Below are 19,627 nucleotides of genomic sequence, written 5' to 3'. Positions count from 1 at the left end.
ATTACCACCCTTACCTCATGGGTCCCACACACTAACAAAATAATTAAATAAAAGAAATGCAAAAGCTAATTTTGAAACTTAATATAGATTTTTAATAAAAAACCTAACATTTTTCCTCTATTTATTTATTTATTTTTCCTCTTCTTCTTACAAAGTGAGTAATCACATTGGGAGGGAAGAGGATCCACTGTGAATCCTTTTTGAACTCCATTTTTAACTCCATTTTTAACATTAAAACGAGGTCATTCACATTATTAATGAATGTATTGAAGAAAGAAGATGTATAAGAATGCAATGGTTAAATTGAAGAAGGAGAAGGAATGACATTGTGGGAAGAGAGAATAGCGGCGGATATATTTCTTCATTGTAAGAGAAGGTTAGTTTTTTCTTAATATGAGTTTTAATTGCGATCATTGGACAAATTATCGCTACGCGTCACAATCCTAATGAGTGATTGTAGGAAATTGTAAGATTGCAAATTGTAGAAAATGTGAATACACCAATAGAATACCAATTTAAGTGATACCCTTTCAATAAGTTAACCCTGAAGCATCTCTCTTATCTCTTTTGAAATTCTAGCATCTAACCCATTTTTTGGTTCGAGGATTTAGATATCAAGTGTGGTTATATATGATTTTTGGGATTTTAGTGCCTTGTACAATATGATGGTTTTCACCAGTTTGACTTTGAGAATCTAATCAGGGATGGCCCTTCACAAACCAGACTGATTAAATGATGGTTTTCCCCAGTTTGACTTTTACTGATTTTAGTTTTCTTTATACTTTTATCAGGCCATATAGTATTGATAAACCACAATTTAGATCTATAATTAAATAGACCTTAGAACTTTTGTATGTTACTTCAATGTTAATTTCTTTTTTCCTTCACAATATGAAACCACCACAACTTTACCTTTCCCTTTTCGTCTAGAGATTGAGATTATAGAATATGATGAAAAAAAGAAAAGAAAAAAGAAGAAGAAGAAGAAGAAGAAGAAGAAAGAGACTTAGCTCGACACATTAGGCTTAAAAAGAAATGCCGTTGAGTGAAAACTTAATTTTCCAACGATGGTGTAGAGTACTAATTAGACATGCACCATTAATGACCGCTCTAGCCAACAATCACAATAACATTTATTGAGGAAATAACCACAAAGTGCATCTACTTATTACTTGAGGAGATGACCAACATTAATATTTTTACGTACACTCCTCAGGGTCCTAAAAAATCACTTTGCTCTCAAGGAAATAACAAAATTAACAAACTTATTCTCTTCCTTTAAGATGTGCTTGCTGACATACACCATGTACCTGCTAAATAAGGTACTAATGATAGAGTCTCCAAAGTGGTCAGCAAGCATGGATTCGAAAACAGCTCTTATAATCTTCGCCACCTTCTGCCCTCTTATAAAGGTATCCAACATAAACTCATTGTCATCATTATCACTTGCGTCCCAATTGGTATCAAATATTTCTAAGTGATCAAGATAAAAGGATCCTTCTGCACAAACTATACTTTCTAATTCTTTGCTAGAAGGCATATAGAACGGCAAATTGAAAGAATCCACTTAGGCTTCCTCAATGAGACCCTAAAACAAGTTAAGAAAACTTGTAATAATTTTAAATACTATGAAGAAAATTGTACGCAGTCATTAATTAAGCATGTATACCTCGAAGACCAAGTCATTTAGTGAATTAGATAACAGGTCCAAAAAGCAACTCTCTTTGCCAAAAGGATCTTCACTTTTCCTGCCAAGAAATGTCAAAACCATTCTTCCTCCCGGTGTTATTTCCTTAGAGCGCAAGCTAAGAAATAAGGAGAAATCCTTTTGAAATTGCACCAGGTAAGCTTTCAACACACTAGGAGGGCTTGTCTTTGCCAAGTAAATATTCCCCTTATTGTTACTTCCAACTGCTAGAGGAACCTATAGTTTTCATTACACATGGTTAGAAAAAATATACTAAAACACACAAGCGTGCATGATATGTATCAATTAGGTTTCAAACCTGAGAGAGCCAATGAAGGATGTAAGAGGAATGAAAGAAGTCTATAGTACTGCTTGGAAAGAGCCTCTCATAGAAAGAACCGGGTAATCCTGTGATAGAAACTGGCCCAAAATTTTCACCAAAATCCTTCTTTAGCTGATCATAGAAGGTTGGCAAGGTTCTGAAAATGGTGTTGAAGTCATTACTTGGAAGATCATTAAGGAACGCTAGGAATTCCGGTGTTTTACAATTCAACTGATGACATGTTTCATAGATTGCTTCAATGATTAAAGTGATCACTTGTAAGGTGTTAGGTCCCGATGAGCAGCCCAAATCTGCTATCCTTAGACATTGAGATAACTTGGTGGAATACAAATCTGAAATGCTTTGAATTACCAATGGCTTTGCCTTGGTTATCGCTAGTTTCTGAAAGAAAAAAACAAAGTTCATGCTTAGTTGCTTGAATAGAATAAAAATGAAAGTATTAGAGAGAGAGAGTCTGAAGTTGGGAGTCGCTATCATAGCCAGTTTCTCCATCCCAACCATTCATGTGAAGAACTTGTTGAACTTCCATGGCTAGCTTCTCTCGGCTTAAGATTTCTGGGCATCTATTTTGCATCTAGTGTGTTTGCAAATGTAAATCATGCTTGTATATATGTGGATGGATTGTTACAACCAAAGATTACAAAATGAAAATTTTTCTCGGGCAGTGAACCACAGGAATTTAAAAAAGGAATTGTAGGTTTTAAAAATTTTGGGATGGACTAGTACAACCAAAGATTATAAAATGAAATTTTTTTTTTCTTGGGCACTAAACCACAGGAATTTAAAAAAGGAATTGTAGGTTTTAAAAATTTATTATAATTAGAAGTATATAAAATTTGTTTTAAATGTGCGAGTATAGATTTTGATACATAGTTGACCTAAAGCTGCTTCCCCTAATAAGAATTTATAATTAAACAATTCTAAGTTTTTGGCATCACATTTTATCTAACTGATAAACTCGTAAACGTGCACAATTATCAATTAAGTCTCAATTGGAAGATTACCTTCCTTTTTTCCTTTCATAAGAAATATAAAATGAGGTTGAAGGATAACATGCTATCCATATTGGCTTTCTCTCGATATCTATACCTGCACTTCCATTAGTCATTCCGTGTAGGTCATATACACATCTTGATAGGAAACCCAGGGAATTCGGCACCATCCGTGTTAGTATTCTATTATGTCTCTCTTTCTCTCTCTTCTCTCTTATAAAATAGTATTTCCACAATGGATAAGTGAGGAAAGAGATAGAGAAGGTGCATCTCACGTGGCGATGCCTATGGTGCCCCATCAGATGCACACCACGTGGATTTGTTTAAATCCTAACCGCTGAAAACATGGTTTGGTTCATTTAAAAAATAAAATTGGTCTTGAGTCACTTGGGTTGATTAAATGTGTATATAGTGTTTTGAACGGTTGGCCGGAATTTAACTAAATCCATGTTGCATGCATCCAAAGGTGTCACTATAGGCACTAACACGTCTGACACACCACTAAAGCAAGATCAAGAAAACAATGCTAACGTGAGTCATGCTCTACCAATAGGATCTTTACACACAAGAATATCTACATAGATATAACTAACACTATACTTGTTCATGTTACTTTAGTATCTATTATTTTTCTTACACGTGATTTTCTTGAGGTTAGCATTTATTAATTGATTGTAAATGACAAATTAGCTTATAAGTAACATAAGATGTAGGAGAGAGGTAGCATACATTAGACAATAAAAAAGGTTAGAAAATAAAGTAAGTTTTGATTACACTAGGGAGACTTGTCCTTGTCCCTGCCAAGTAAATATTTCTCTTGTTAATGTCATTTGTTGAAGGAACCTAGCTCTATTATACACGCATTATGGTTTGAAAAAGAAAATGATATTAAAAATCAAACTTAATATAAATTATTTATGAAGTTTCAAACCTAAGAAAGCCAATGTAGGTTGTAAGAGGAATGAAAGAAGTCTAGTACTCCTCTTGGAAAGAGCCTTTCATAAAATAAAAAAACAGGTAACCCTGCAATAGAACATACATGGCCTCAAGTTTTCACTCTTCTTCTTCTTTAGGGGTTCATAAAAGGTGGGCAAGGTTTTGAAAATGGTCTTGAAGTCATTACTTCGGAGATCATTGAGGAACACTAGGAATTCATCCGTTTTATGACTCAATGATCTCCGTGATCACCAGAAAAGTGTTGGGTCTTAATGACCAACTCAAATCTGATATACTTAGACATTGAGATAACTCGGTGGAATATAACATGAAAATGCTTCGAATTACAACTGATTTTGCCTTGGGTATCACTATTTTTGGAAATGGTCTTGGAGTCATTACTTCGAAGATCATTGAGGAACACTAGGAATTCAGCCGTTTTATGACTCAATGATCTCCGTGATCACCAGAAAAGTGTTGGGTCTTAATGACCAACTCAAATCTGTTATACTTAGACACTGAGATAACTCGGTGGAATATAACTCGAAAATGCTTCAAATTACAATTGATTTTGCCTTGGGTATCATTATTTTCTAAAAGACTAAAATAAATCATGTTTACTCTTTGAATAGACTAAAAATGAAGAATTTAGGCAAAAAGAGAGCGAGTGAGAGTACTTGAATTGTTGAGTTACTAGCATAGCTGGTTTCTCCATCCCCATGATTCATGTGAAGAACCTGTTGAACTTCCATGGCTTCTCAAGTTTTATAATTCTTATGCATCAACTTTGGAAATGGTAGGAGCTGTAAACTGTGTTTGTATATATAAGCAAGGAATCGATAGATATATATATATATCCCTCTACAGGTTTGCCCCTGTGCATGGTTCGTATGTCTAGACATAGAAGCAAGTGAAAAGTATCACATCACCTACACGAAGTTGATAGAAATCTTTTTTGGGCTGATACTTGCATGTACATTCCAATTGGCTTTTATTCTTGTGTAAGCTATAAGAGTCCCAAAGAGTGGTCTCTTTTCCAAAATTTTAATTTTGGACATGTTATCTAATAGGGCAAATGTGGGGCATGTTAGTTGTAGTGCACATCAGAGACTAACCTAAGTGGATGTAGGGGGTTTGATCGCCGCCAATGAAAACTTATAGGCGAGTTCTCTAAACATTCATGAATCCAAGATAAGGGACATGGCCGGTTCAAAAGTCCAATGTGTTATATAAAGGGTAGCTCCAAAAGTCGACCTTTAGGATATGGATGATGGGACGGTTAGCTACGCTAATGAGGAAAGGTTCAAGGTGTTCGACTCTACCCGTACTCTGTAGCGCGACTCATTAGACCTAGTATAGGTTCAAGTCCCAAAGACATCTACAGTGATGTGTCCTTTACTATCTAATATAGTCATAACACGTGTCTTTTTTTGTAATTTTAAAACTTGTGGGGGATTGTTAGGTTTTTTATTAAAATCTATATTAAGTTTCAAAATTAGTTTTTGCATTTTTTTTATTTAATTGTTTTGTTAGTGCGTGGGACCCATGAGATAGGGGTGGTAATGAGGCACCCATGGGTAAAGGAGGCCCTTCATGACCTTGGTTATGAGGCTTTTCATGACATTGATCATGGGTCTTAAAGGTCTTGATCATGGTGATGAGATGGGCTTACTTGTAGGGTGGAATTTACTCAAATTCTAAGTATTGACCTTCAATTCTCATTTAAACTTCATGACCATTCATGGTCATTACCATGAGTGCGGTTAAGGTTACTGGATGGATTAAATCCAATTCATACAAAAGAGGTGAATATGAGAGTTAATTCTCCATTTTAATGGGGAGGTTAGGTCTAGGTGGTTTATTCTCATTAGTGGAGAAGGGACAAGCCCATTGATTCTCCCCCTTGTGATGAGGTGAGTCATTGTGATTTAATTACCCAATTCATTGCCTTGAGAATCTCAAGGGGTGTAAGGTGTGGTTTGGGTCTATATAAACTGAACCCTTTCCTTACATGTGGTGTGTAATAGAGACACTCCTCACACTTGTATTATTTGTTACTTATTTTAAAAGTTTCTTCCTTTAAGTTTGTCTAAGTGTTGTGCTCTAACTTTTGGCTCCTTGAAGGGAGTAGAAGAACTGCCTCATCTTCTAGTTGGAGGTTACTTTATCTTGGAGGTGGTGGTGAGAAGAACCCTTGGTAGTAGGGTGCATCGATTGCCTTAAAGATAACACTCAAGGTGTGACTCAACTTCATTCATCTGTGGTTCGCTCGATTGCAACATCAAGCTGATGCGTCCAAAATCTGCTCAGCCCTTAGATCTCCTATGGATTACCTGCAAAAAAAAACGTCAGAAGTGGCCCGACCGCTGGGATCGAGAGTCCACCTCCGAAGGCCAAGTCAGTTGATGAACTTAATCACATGGCTCTGCTTGAGCACAAAGCTAAGGAATGAATAATGAGAATACGATTCAGATTGTATGTGTCTCCCTACCTTGTGAGTAGGTGATGTCTTATATAGAGTGTACCTTTGAATCTCCTTCGTTGGATGTATTTGAGCCTTCTTCAAATAGTCGTCAGATCTTAACGGATAGATTCGTTAAGTGATAGATCCCTACTAGGTTGGACTAGTAGATGACTCCTTTGATAATACGATCGTTATGTGGTAGTTATCCATATAATAGCGATAAGTGATAGCCGCCAAACGCTGCTACTCGTCTCCTTGACGATTAGTCCATTCCGATCGTAGCAGATTAGGGTGTGCTTGTGACTGAGTTAGTTTTCTTCCTCAACAAGCTATCTCCTGGACCCGGCTCACTCGGAAGCGAGTCGATTCCTTTTGTCCCGACTGGGGTCAGGGATCGAACCAAGGTTGAACCAGGTTCGGTTATATTTTCTCCATATCACGAGCCCCCCAGACCAAGCGTTCGGATGATCCCGAGGGCTTGGTTTTTAACTGGGGTACTCTGTCGAACAATAGTTTTGCATAATCCCCGACCCATTAAATGTCGTATCACATTTAATGCGGCTGTATCGCTTTTTCCTTGAGCATTGTAAGTATTTTCACTTTTTGTGGGGATGACGCCACGCGTCCTCTGTAGCCGAAACTATTGTTGCTCACGAAATCGAAGCGAAGGTTTCTGAATGCCTGTTTTTGGTTCGTGAGTTCAAACTTTCGAACCGTCTCTAAATCTCGATCGTTGATGTTGAGTCCATCTCGATCATACACGTCCTGGATCACTCGTGCGAGTGCTTAAAAGCGGTTTGTTGTCTTCGTAGGTTTCATTCTCCTTGTCTGGAATTTTGAAACCTCATCGTCTTTTTCGCGCTCTAACGATCTTCTCACTCTCGAGCATTCTGCTTCAGTGATTCAGTAAGTCTACTGACTCTTTAGCGATCTTTACTTTCGTCTCCAGGTTTCTTTTTCTTGTTAAAAACCACAACCAGACTTTTGTAATGGAAAGTGGTAGGGTTTTTTTCTGAAATTCCTCCTGAACTTAGTGCTGGTAAGGGCGACTCTGGTGACGAGGCCTTTGCCTCAATCCCTCCTGAGCAATTGGATAGTGACCAGAAAACCTTAACTACCATTTGGCATGACTTTGAAGAAGTTAGCCAACAGAAAAGGGCAGAAGAAAGTGATAAGGCTCCTTCTGCGCTTCCTGAGTGTGGACCATCCAAAATTCCACGGGCGACTGCCGAATCCTCTGGGCAGTCTAAACAACCTATCAAGTCCACTGATGGACCTGGTTCTGTTGCTTCCCCCTTTACTGAGGAGAACCTTCTGCTAGCCATCGAACGCTTCGACTTTCCTTCCTCATTCCATGTTAGGGCCCCCGTTTCTGATGAGAGGGTTGATTCGACCCTTCCTAGCGAATTTTCCCTGTACATAGATACTTTGGAAAGCGGGGTTCGCTTTCCTTTCTTTAATTCTTTTTTTTCTGTTGTTCTAAATCACTAGGATATATTTCCTGGCAAGCTTCTTCCCAATAGCTGGCATCTCATCGTCGGCTTCTTGGGTTTATGTTTTGAACTTGGCATCACACCTTCTCTTCCTCTTTTTGTACATTTTCATGTTCTTTCTCTTTCCTATCCTCTTGGCTGGGTTGATCTTTCCAAGCGCAACAAAGTTGAGCTTGACTGGTCGGGCAGCATTCTTGCCAGGGGAACCTGCCCTTCCAATCACAAAGGGTGGCGCAAGCGGTATTTCTTCTGCCGAGCGCCTCAATCAAACCTTAACTTCCCGACCACCTGGAAACTATACACTTCATACTCTAAGGGCAACCGTGTCCCTCAACTATCCAAAGAAGACAGAGCTGCTGTCAGGAAAATCAAGTCAATTCCATGGTATCAAGAGATACATAGATATGAGATGGAATACAACTCCATTCTTCAATACTGAGGGCTCTAATTGCCGCGTTTTGTTTTCTTGAATATACTGCGAACTTTTTCAACTTTCTGACTTTTGTTCTTCTTTGCAGTGCCTCCAAGAATCAATCCAGACAACCTTCGGGTGAAGGCTGCCAAAGCCATTCTAACTGCAGAGCAATGGTCTCCTCGAGCATTGATTGCAGAACAGGTGGCCTCTATGCCTCCCCCCGACCCTTTTTATAAGGGTACAAGAAACTTTAAGCCAGTGGTTGAGGCTTCGGGGAGAGGGAAGAAACCGATGGTAGAAGAGGTCGAAGCCCCCTCTCCCATCCGAACCAAAAGGAAGCATGACTCGGTCGATGCTTCTGCCCTAAAAAATCCAAAAAGATAAAGATTCTGAGGAGATCTTCATCCCTCAATGGTCACTGGCGGTGACAGACCGAGTCACGCAGGACCACGAGAAGGCTGCCAAGTGGAGCTCTCTCGGCCTTATGCCTGCCGATCAGCAGGCCTTTGAAACCTTTCAAGACGACGATCTGGTTCATCTTTCCACGAGGTATTATTTTTCTTGAGTTTTTACTACTGGCTTTGTAATCTCTTCTGGGATTTTTGATAATTTTCTTGCTTTCCTAGGAATGCCGTATTGAGCTTCTACCAGCATATGGAGGTCTTGAACCGAGTTGGTCGTAGCGGTTCTTTGCTGCAGTCCTGTGAAGAGAATTTGGCAAAGGCCAATTCTGAGGTTGACCGGTTGAAGAAAGCAGCCGAAGAGTCGAAGGAGGAAATGACAAGGCCATTAGTTCTTTGAGAAAAGAACTTGACTTGTCGATCAGTCGTGCTGCTGCTACAGAACGCGAAGCCAAGAAGCAGAAAAATCTTGCTACCGCGTGCGGTGAGAGCCTCGAGCTTCAAGTCATGGAAAATGATTGCCTGAAGAAGATGGCAGTTCCTAGCAAGCCCGAACATCTTTCACAAGATCTTCGGAGGGACTGTATTTGGAAGTATCTGAATAGCGTTCCTTTCAGTGACCTGATGGGTTCATTCAACCTTCAAGCTTATCAAGAGGGGCAGAATGATGTTTGGAAAAATATTCTTGAATTTAACCCTCCCTTTGACACAACTCCCTTTTGGGGCGTGTGTCACAAGGAACTCTTTGAGAAGCTTGAACTGCCTTTCCTTGATTGGGTTTTGGAAGAAGAGGACCCTATACTAGCATATCCAAATATCGAGAAGTATCTTGTTGATTCGCCGCCTCTTCCCGAAGAATCTCCAAAGCTTGCCCCAGACAAAGATCCTTCGGCCAAAAATGAGATAGAACAATAGGAAGCTATCTTCTTCTCTCTTTTTTTTGTGTAAAGGTTGGCCCCCCACGGCCTTCTATAATGAAATAGAGATTTGCCTCCTTTTTCTCAAACTCTTCCAATGATTGCCATAATACTTTCTCATGTCGTACCTAGGGAATTGTCTATTCTCTCACGTAAGAGATTTTTAAGAATGAGATAAGTTATCATGTAGATAAACTTGTACCTTAATTGAAGATAACGTTCGGGACATCAGAGAGATACGTTTGGGAGCATTAATTTGATTCATCCGAACCTTTTATGACACTTGACAACTTTATCTCCCGATTGCTCCGTCTTTATGACGAAGCCCAAACGTTTCCTTGTATTCGCGTATAAGTTGTTCTTCCCAAGAAATTGGAAATACTCTCTTATTTAATACGTATGCGACGTTTTGTATTTGGCAGTATCCTCGTATCAGGTGCACATTGTTCCACGTGGAAACTTAGATCAGCTTTCAAGTTTCGAATTTGAAGCGCCGTTATCTCCTGACCGTTGATCCTGCATTTTTCGGAATTCGAAACGTCTCTTCCATCCTATCCCTTGATTAACTTGGGCTTTCAACCGTCACATCACTCCCTGAGGCTATTTAAGTTCCTCAAGGGTGCATCATTTTTATCTTCGCTATCCGCAAGTTATTCTTGTCTGCTAAATTTGCAAAGTAGTATTTTGTCTTCCTTTGCCATCTATGTACTCTTATCCTCCAACAATATCTTCGATCAGAACCTGAACAAGTAAGTCTTCTTCTCTGTCGTTCAGTTTTATCACGAACTTCTTCTTCTCCCTAAGTAATCTCCACAGTATTCATACTTGGGGTTTACTCATTATGGAAGTTCCCTGTTGGATGTTCTTTGTTTCATCTGTTCGTCAGAAATCTAGGGTTTTCCCTTTTTTGCAATATTTTGTTGGATTTCTCGTACTGACAATGCTTGCCTTCATTTATAGTGCCTTCAAGAATTAACTTGGATAATATTAGGGCGAAATCTTGCAAGAAGACTGCTCCAGTGCTGACGAAAGTTGTTCCCTCTGAGGTGATTGTCATTGGTGAATCTTCTAAATGTGGGGAAATTGATGTTGGTGAATCTTCAGATCAGATTCCCACAGCTTTCGCTGATGCTTCTCCAACGCTTCCTTTTCTTAGAAAGACCGTTCGGTCTTCTAAGGAGGATGTGGCTCCTTTCGTCGTTGTTCGCACTACTGAAACCCCTGTTGGCACTACGCTAGAGTCCTCTTCCATGATGAAGACCCTTCGGGATTCTAAGGAAGATGTGGTCCCTGCAGTCGTCGTTCGGGCCTCTGACCTTGACTCTAGTGCTTGTTTGGCATCCTCCTCCAACCCTCCTACTGTGGAGGTTTTCGAAGAGGCCGAGGATTCTGCTTCTAGGAAGCGCCCTCGGTTGGCCGATGATGTGTTTCATCCTTCCTGGTCGTTGAAGAGATCTGACTTGGTGACAGGCAATTTTAACAAGGCACTAAAATGATGCACTGCTGTTCAAATGTCTGCCGAGAGCAGAGCCTTCTCTACGATCCTGGATAGGGAATTTATGAAATCCCTGGTGATGTAAGTTCTTCTTCATTACCTTTAGTTCTGAAGATTTTTCTTTTGCTGTTGACTAACTCTTAAGTTGTTGCAGGAGTCTCACTGGTAATTTCCACAATCAAGTGGAGGCAGCCTTTAGACTCAGTAGACTGAGTGATGAGCTTTCCATGCTTCGGGAAGAATCCAGAGCCAAAGATGTTGAGATTGCTCGTCTTGGAAACAAAGCTTGGGAGATTGCTGGAGAGAAGAATTCCGAGAACGAGCGTCTTCGTTCGGATTTGGATGGTGACAAGGAGAAGATCCGGCAGCTGGAGCGGGAAGTTGGAAAACTTTTAGCAGGGGTGAAAGGATTTGGAGCTGTATCAACACCCCAAAGGCAAGCTGTTACCCTTTTGCCCGAGTCCCTTCCGACTGATGTTCGCAGGGCTTGCATCTTCAAATATTTGCAGAGTAAGCCTTTTGTTGACATGCTGAACGCTTATAACTTGCAAGCATATTGGGATGGTGAGAACGAGGTATGGGAATCGATACTAAGGAGAAATCCTTATTTCAACACGACTCCCCACCGCGCCAATTGTCATCCTGAAGTGTTTGCAAAGCTGGGACTTCCTCTTCCTGCATGGGCCAAGGACATGATGGATTCTCCACCAGCAGGTCCGAAATATAATGCATCATCTTGACGACTCTCCTCCTTTGTCTCCTCTTAAAGGATTAAGCTATGAGGAGCTTGCCTTGAATGCAGGTTTGATCAAAGATCAGGCTTCTTCTGAAAAAGCTAGATAAAGAGTATGGAATTGCGGAGGGTTTTGTAAGTTAAAATTTACAAAATGCTTCGCAATCCCCGAGGGAGATAAACAAATGATAACATATGTCTTCCCGACTCTGTTCTTCTTGAATCTGTGTTGCTTCTTGACTTTGTGTTGCTTCTAACAAAGCTGCTTCGGTCTTGTTTTAGAATTCTTGACGATCACCGACGATGACTTTCCTTTTTGACCGAATGAAGATTGTACCTCAACACTTGTTATCTCATATGTGTATTTGATGTAAAGGTTGGCCCCTTCTGGTCGTTTTAAAGGAATAAAGAATTAACTTCATCTTTGTACTTTGTCAATCACTTGAGTCTCTGTTGCAGTAGGTCTTAGTTGTTTTAAAACAATGCCTTTACGAGATTTCCAGAGAAATTCAATAAGTTTGAGAAGGAACTCACTCGGGTTTTAATCCGATGCCTTGTAGAAAGTCCCACATGGGTTTTAAACCGATGTCTTTACTTAAGGATTTTCGGAGAAATTCAATAAGTTTGAGAAGGAACTCACTCGGGTTTTAAACCGATGCCTTGTAGAAGGTCCCACATAGGTTTTAAACCGATGCCTTTACTTAAGGATTTCTGGAGAAATTCAATAAGTTTGAGAAGGAACTCACTCGAGTTTTAATCCGATGCCTTGTAGAAGGTCCCACACGGGTTTTAAACCAATGCCTTTACTTAAGGATTTCTGGAGAAATTCAATAAGTTTGAGAAGGAACTCACTCGGGTTTTAATTCGATGCCTTGTAGAAGGTCCCACACGGGTTTTAAACCGATGCCTTTACTTAAGGATTTCCAGAGAAATTCAATAAGTTTGTGAAGGAACTCACTCGAGTTTTAATCCAATGCCTTGTAGAAGGTCCCACACGGGTTTTAAACCGATGCCTTTACTTAAGGATTTTCAGAGAAATTCAATAAGTTTGTGAAGGAACTCACTCGGGTTTTAATCCGATGCCTTGTAGAAGGTCCCAATTTTAAACCGATGCCTTTTGATTTTGTCGCTGGATCTAATCTTGAGTGTTGTGTGTGTCCCCAATCAAAAGACAGTATGTTGAAAACGGAAATTGTATTGATTGACTTGAATTTTGTTACATCATGAATGAAAATGATAATCTCCTCAAGGATAATATTTCTTCAAGTGCCTGGCATTCCACGAACGATCCATCTCTTTATGCGTTGTCATGTTCCTTAGCTTATAAGCTCCCAAACCGACTAGTTTAATAACCATATATGGGCCTTCCCATGAAGGGTCCAATTTCCTCTGATGGCGTGGATCTGAAGCTAAGGTATTCCTCAATACCAAGTCTCCCACTATGTATCGACGATTCTTCACTTGGGAATTATAATGTGACGTTATCCTTCGTTGATAATGTTGAGTTCGTGCTATTGCTTTTGCACGAACTTCATCTAACAAGTCAAGGCTATCTAGCAGTCCTTGTTCGTTCGCTTTTTCTTCGAACTCTCTTTCCCGTAGTGTTCCAGCCATTACTTCAACATGTGCCAATGCTTCAGATCCATAAGCCAGCTTAAAAGGGGTTTCTCCTGTGGGTGTTCAGACCGTAGTTCGATAGGCCCACAAAATGTTGTGCAATTCTTCGACCCATAAGGCTTTATCAGCTTCGAGTCTCCTCTTTATCCCCTCAAGTTTTGTTCGGTTTGTAACCTCTACTTGGCCGTTGCTTTGGGGGTATGCCACTGATGACATACGATGCTTGATCAGATAAGTTCCGCAAAATTGTTCAAATTGTGGGTTATTGAATTGAGTGCCATGATCAGTCAAGATTATTTTTGGCATCCCGATCCGATATATGATAGACTCAAGCACGAACTTCTCCACCTTTCATTCAGTGATGGTTGCCAGGGCACTAGCCTCGACCCATTTGGTGAAGTAGTCAATTGCTACTATAAGATATTCTGTTCCGCCCGACGCCTTGGTGAATTTTCCCATGATATCGATTCCCCACATCGCGAAAGGGATGGGGTCTAGAATCGAAGTCAAGGATTCAGGTGGGCTTTTAGATACCGTAGCATGGATTTGGCAATTGCTACATTGACGAACATATTCCATAGCAGCTTGCTAAAGCTTAGGCCAATATAGACCAAGCCTCAAAATTTTGTGTGCCAGGGCCCAACCGCCCATATGAGCACCACAAATTCCTTAATGCACTTCGGCTAGAGCTAATTCCGATCCTTTGAGACCCAAGCATCTTAAGAGGGGTCCGGCATAGGATCTTCTATATAGCCTTTGGTTCTGCATAATGAATCGTACTGACCGCACCTTGATTAATCTCTCTTCTTTCGGATCTTCTGGCAATTTGTCATCTCTCAGATATTCCATGATCGGATCCATCCGGCACCATTCAGCTTCAATATAGGATATCTCCTTCTCCCGATAACTTGGGAATGTTACTTCTTCTATATAGACCGAAGGATCTAAATTATTTTCCTTGGCATTGGCTAATCTGGATAGCTCATCTACCATCTTATTTTCTTTTCTTGGGATTTGACATACTTTCAGATTCCTGAATTCCTTCTGCAATGCTTGCACAATCTCTTGATATTTTTGTAATTAGGGTTCTTTGATGCCATATTCCCCTTGTACTTGATTAACAATAAGCTATGAGTCGCTAAAAATAGTTACCTCTGCTATTGCCAATGCTTATAACAATCAAAGTCCACCTATTAGGGCCTCGTACTCTGCCTCATTGTTACTTGCTTCGAATGCGAATCTTAATGCATATCGAATAATAAAACCAGCTGAACTCTTCAGAAGAATTCCAGCCCCTGCTCCTTGCTTATTACTCGAACCATCCACGTATACCTCCCAAACAGTTGGAATAGTGGGTTCGACAATTTCCTCGATCTGTGCAGTAGTCTCTACTACGAAATCGGCCAATTCTTGGGCTTTAATTGCCGTTCGACCAAGCTACCATTCTTCCAGACAAATCAGGTTTACGAAGAACTTTACAGAGGGGAAAAGTAGTAAATACCTCGATTGGATGAGCCTGAAAGTATGGCCATAGTTTTCTAGCTGCTATCATAAGAGCTAAAGCCTACTTTTCGATCTGAGAGTACCGTGTCTCTGCGTCAAGTAATACGTGGCTGACATAATAGATTGGCCACTGCTTTTTGTCTTTTTCCCGAACGAGTACCGCGCTTACTGCCGAAGGGGATGCTCCTAAATATAGCTGTAAAATTTCTCCCTTTTCGGGTCAGGATTATAGCGGTGGTCTTCCCAGTGTTTCCTTCAGGTCTTCAAAAGCCTTCTGACACTCCTCAGTCCATTTTGCCTCCTTACTGCCCCTCAAATCTTTGAATGCTTTGAAAAAAGGTAGGCACTTTTCTTCTGACTGTGAGATGAAACGATTCAACGTGGCTACTCTCCCCGTTAAGCATTGCACATCTCAAACAGTCTTGGGGGCTTCCATATCGATCAAAGCTTGTATTTTGGCCGGGTTAGCCTCAATACCTCTTTGTGATACCATAAAGCCCAAGAATTTGCCCAACAAAACTCCGAAGGCACACTTTTCAGGATTCAGCTTCATTTGATATTTTCGCATTTTCGCAATACTGAAAATACCTCTGCTAATCTTCAATATGCTTTGTTCTTGCAGTGCTTTTTACCAGCATATCGTCAACATATGCTTCCACGTTCTTCCCGATCAAGTCTTTAAAATTTTGTTGACAGCCCTTTGATAAGTAGCCCCTGCATTTTTCAGGCCAAACGGCATGACTTTGTAATAAAAACTCTCACGATCAGTCATGAAAGCCGTAAACTTTTCATCCTCTTTGTTCATGAGGATTTGGTTGTATCCTGAGTATGCATCCATGAAACTCAATGTTTCATATCCTGCTGTTGCATCTATCAACAAATCAATCTTGGGCAACGGATAATAGTCTTTTGGGCAAGCCTTATTGAGATATGTGTAATATGTACACATCCTCCACTTTCCATTTGCCTTTTTGACCATTACCACGTTGGCCAACCAGATCGGGCATTCAATGGGTTCAATGAAACCCGAGTTCTTCAATTTTTCAACCTCACCCCGAACGGTTTTGTACTTTTCTATGGAGAAATTTCTCCTCTTTTGAATTACCGGTTTCACCTTCAGATCTATCCAAAGTTTGTGCTCTGCAACTTGCCAATCAATTCCTGGCATATCGTCCGCAGACCACGTGAACACATCGTTGTTTTGTTGAAGAAAAGACTTCAACTCCTTTTTGAATTCTTCCAGCTGCTCAGACCCGATATAAGTAATTCTTTTTTCATCATCGGGATACAGCTAGATTTGTTCCAACTTTTCTACTGGCTCGGGCCTTTGCATTTCTGCCTCGTCCCGATCATCCCGTAGTTCTATTGGTAATGCAGTTACCTTTCTTGGGCCCTCCTTACCATTTAAATATGCTACATAACATTGTCGAGAGATTCTCTGGTCAGATTAGACTTTATTGATCCCCATTTCTGTCGGAAATTTTATTTTCAAGTGCTTTGTTGAAATTATAGGACCTAACTTTGATAAGGATGGCCTTCCGAGGCTAACGTTATAAGCCGGAAGCTCTCGAACCACCAAGAAGTTTACCCGAACATTAGCCTCTTTGTGGAAGCTTCCAATTGACAGATCTAGTTGTACTGATCATTCTGTTTCGGCTTCTGCTTGTTCTCAGGGGCCTTCTATTCTTTTGTAGAGGTTTTATTCTCCCCCTGGCGTGCGTCTAGGATCTTCGTCACCTCTGCCTACTTCTGACATCTTTGCACCAGTTCAGCATAAGTGGTAGGCATATCTTGAAGTAATAACTCCAAAAGTCGTCAGTTAGTGAGTCCGGTGAACAAAGCAGTTTTAGCCACTTGTTCATCTAGATTCTCTATCTCCATTGTGACATTGTTGAATCTTTTCAGGTATTCCCGAATCGATTCACTTTTCTCTTGTCTGATAGTGAACAAGGTCTCCTCGGTCTTTTTGATCTGGATTCCGCTTTGGAATCGTCCTATGAATTTGCGCGCCAATTCTTCAAATCCACGATCCTTCTCGACGGGAGATTCGAAAACCATTTTTGTGCTACTCCAGTCAAGGATGAACCAAAAACCCTGCAAAGGATTTCACCGGAATTACCCGCAACAACCATAGTCTGTTGATAATAACTGATGTGAGCGGTGGGATCTCCCGAACCATCGAATGTGGAAAAAGTCAGCAAGCGGAACTTGTGAGGAAACTGATATCCGGCTATAGGCCCAGCAAACGGAGTTTTTCAAATAACCGAATAAATATCATCGGTTATTCTCCCTCTCACCAATCGTCCAAGTTTTTTTTATTGATATTGGCCAATTCTTAACCAATATGTGCGGATCAATCTCCGACGACACAATCATTCTCTCGAGCAGCAGGTCTGATGGTTGGTGAGTGAGTTCGTACTCCTGCACCCAACCTCGTATTTGAATCTGTTGTACTTCCTTGCGGTCCTTCGAACCGACCGTCCCGCCTAGGGAGTTCTCCCGTTCTCCTAGGTTCTCTTTCTCACCACTGGCCGCCTTCTCGGAAATTTTGACCGACATTCTGTTCATCAATCAGTCTTTGCTCCCGTTGTAATGCTCGCCTTCCCGCATCACGGTGATCGGGAGCTTGCGGTGCCAACACTTGTCTGGTTAGCGTACGAAGCATCTGACTCACCTCCAATAACTGGAGTTTCAGTTGATCCATTTGATACTGGAGTGGATCCGGAGGATTATAACCTCCTTGTCCGCCATCTTCCCATACTTCAAGAGGTCGACTCCCCTCAGGGATATCTGGATTATTTGCTCCAGGAATTTGGACGCCAGCATCTCGCTGGGCCGCAGCAGCCGCTGCTGCCGATGATCTAGTCACCATGGCTTTCTGAAGCGATTCCCACAGACGGCGCCAAATGATGCGTCCAAAATCTGCTCAACCCTTAGATCTCCTATGGATGACCTGCAAAAACAAACATCAAAAGTGGCCCGACCGCTGGGATCGGGAGTCCACCTCCGAAGGCCAAGTCAGTTGATGAACTTAATTACAAACGGCTCTGCTTGAGCACAGAGCTAAGGAATGAATAATGAGAATACGATTCATATTGTATGTGTCTCCCTACCTTGTGAGTAGGTGATGTCTTATATAGAGTGTACCTTCAAATCTCCTTCGTTGGATGTATTTGAGCCTTCTTCGGATAGTCGTCAGATCTTAACGGATAGAACTGTTAAGTGATAGATCCCTACTAGGTTGGACTAGTAGATGACTCCTTTGATAATACGATCGTTATATGGTAGTTATCCATATAATAGCGATAAGTGATAGCTGCCAAATGCTGCTACCCGTCTCCTTAACGATTAGTCCATTCCGATCATAGCAGATTAGGGCGTGCTTGTAACTGAGTTAGTTTCTTCCTCAACAAGCTATCTCCTGGACCTGGCTCGCTTCTGAGCGAGTCAATTCCTTTCGTCCCGACCGGGGTCGGGGATCAAACCATGGTTGAACCATGTTCGGTTATATTTTCTCCATATCACAAGCTCTCCGGATTGGCTAAGGATCTTCATCTTTCAATTGTATTGAATTTGGGGACATGGGTGAAACTTTGCCTTATATTTAAATTATACATAACAACTACTACACTAAAAAAAGAAAGAAAAAAAAAAGAATGTATTGGTCTTTGAGGAGAAAAAATTCTGACCTGCCGGATTCGAACCAGCGACCTAAGGATCACCTATTAGGTATTCTCCAACTACAGTCCTCCGCTCTACCAACTAAGCTAAGGTCGGAAGCATATCGATTCCTTTCGTCCCGACCGGGGTCGGGGATCGAACCAAGGTTGAACCATGTTCGGTTATATTTTCTCCATATCACAAGCTCTCCGGATTGGCTAAGGATCTTCATCTTTCAATTGTATTGCAATTTGGGGACATGGGTGAAACTTTTCCTTATATTTAAATTATATATAACAACTACTACACTAAAAAAAGAAGAAAAAAAAAATGTATTGGTCTTTGAGGAGAAAAAAATCCTATTCCCCCTAGGATCTCTTGAGGTATTCTCCAACTACGCACCCCCCAACTAAGCTAAGGTCGGAGCATATCGATTCCTTTCGTCCGACCGGGGTGTCGAACGACGAAGGTTGAACCATGTTCGGTTATATTTTCTCCATATCATTGCAATTTGGGGCCATGGGTGAAACTTTGCAGAAAAAAAGAATGTATTGGTCTTTGATGAGAAAAATTCCCCGCCTCCAACGGACCTAAGGATCACCTGTTAGGTATTCTCCAACTACAGTCCTCCGCTCTACCAACTAAGCTAAGGTCGGAAACATTGTGGCTGCTGGGATTCGAGCCCAGGTCTCCACGGCCACAACGTGGAATTCTCACCACTAAACTACAGCCACAAGATGTTATATAATTAAAATTTTATAAGTAATCACATGTAAATCTCTAACTAAACATCCCGGGGATAGGCCCCCAAAGGCCAAAATGTGGAAAGAAAGTATTGATGAACACCAAAGAAATTTTATTTTGCGGATAACAGATAACTAAATAATTTTGCTTAATTGAAAAATATCAGGCTCAAGAAGGGTCTCAGCCGAAGCATTTTTGATAACGTTTTCACCGTGCATGAATTTTTT

At 40.8% G+C, this 19,627-nt stretch overlaps 1 protein-coding gene and 2 non-coding genes across 3 annotated transcripts; all 3 read right to left on the bottom strand.

The window, feature by feature from the left end:
* Window positions 1-1,224: 1,224 nt before the first annotated feature.
* On the bottom strand, window positions 1,225-4,710 carry LOC149000440 (putative jasmonic acid carboxyl methyltransferase 2). Its single transcript, XM_089139165.1, has 4 exons — window positions 4,636-4,710; window positions 2,007-2,411; window positions 1,670-1,924; window positions 1,225-1,588 (listed from the first exon to the last, which is right to left on the bottom strand). The coding sequence occupies exons 1-4, from the start codon at window positions 4,708-4,710 to the stop codon at window positions 1,568-1,570; spliced, it is 756 nt and encodes a 251-aa protein (XP_088995291.1). The 3' UTR covers window positions 1,225-1,567.
* A 13,969-nt stretch (window positions 4,711-18,679) lies between these two features.
* On the bottom strand, window positions 18,680-18,773 carry TRNAY-GUA (transfer RNA tyrosine (anticodon GUA)). Its single transcript has 2 exons — window positions 18,737-18,773; window positions 18,680-18,715 (listed from the first exon to the last, which is right to left on the bottom strand). It is a non-coding gene; the product is annotated as a tRNA-Tyr (tRNA).
* Window positions 18,774-19,318: 545 nt separating this feature from the next.
* Window positions 19,319-19,390, bottom strand: TRNAH-GUG (transfer RNA histidin (anticodon GUG)). Its single transcript has one exon. It is a non-coding gene; the product is annotated as a tRNA-His (tRNA).
* Between the last annotated feature and the right edge of the window lie 237 nt (window positions 19,391-19,627).

This window comes from Hakea prostrata, chromosome 11 (genome assembly GCF_041222555.1).
Source record: "Hakea prostrata isolate BN-2017 chromosome 11, UWA_Hpros_2, whole genome shotgun sequence".
NCBI lineage: Eukaryota > Viridiplantae > Streptophyta > Magnoliopsida > Proteales > Proteaceae > Hakea > Hakea prostrata.
The sequence above is the reverse complement of the archived record's forward strand: the minus strand, read 5'-3'. Positions and strand labels throughout refer to the sequence as shown.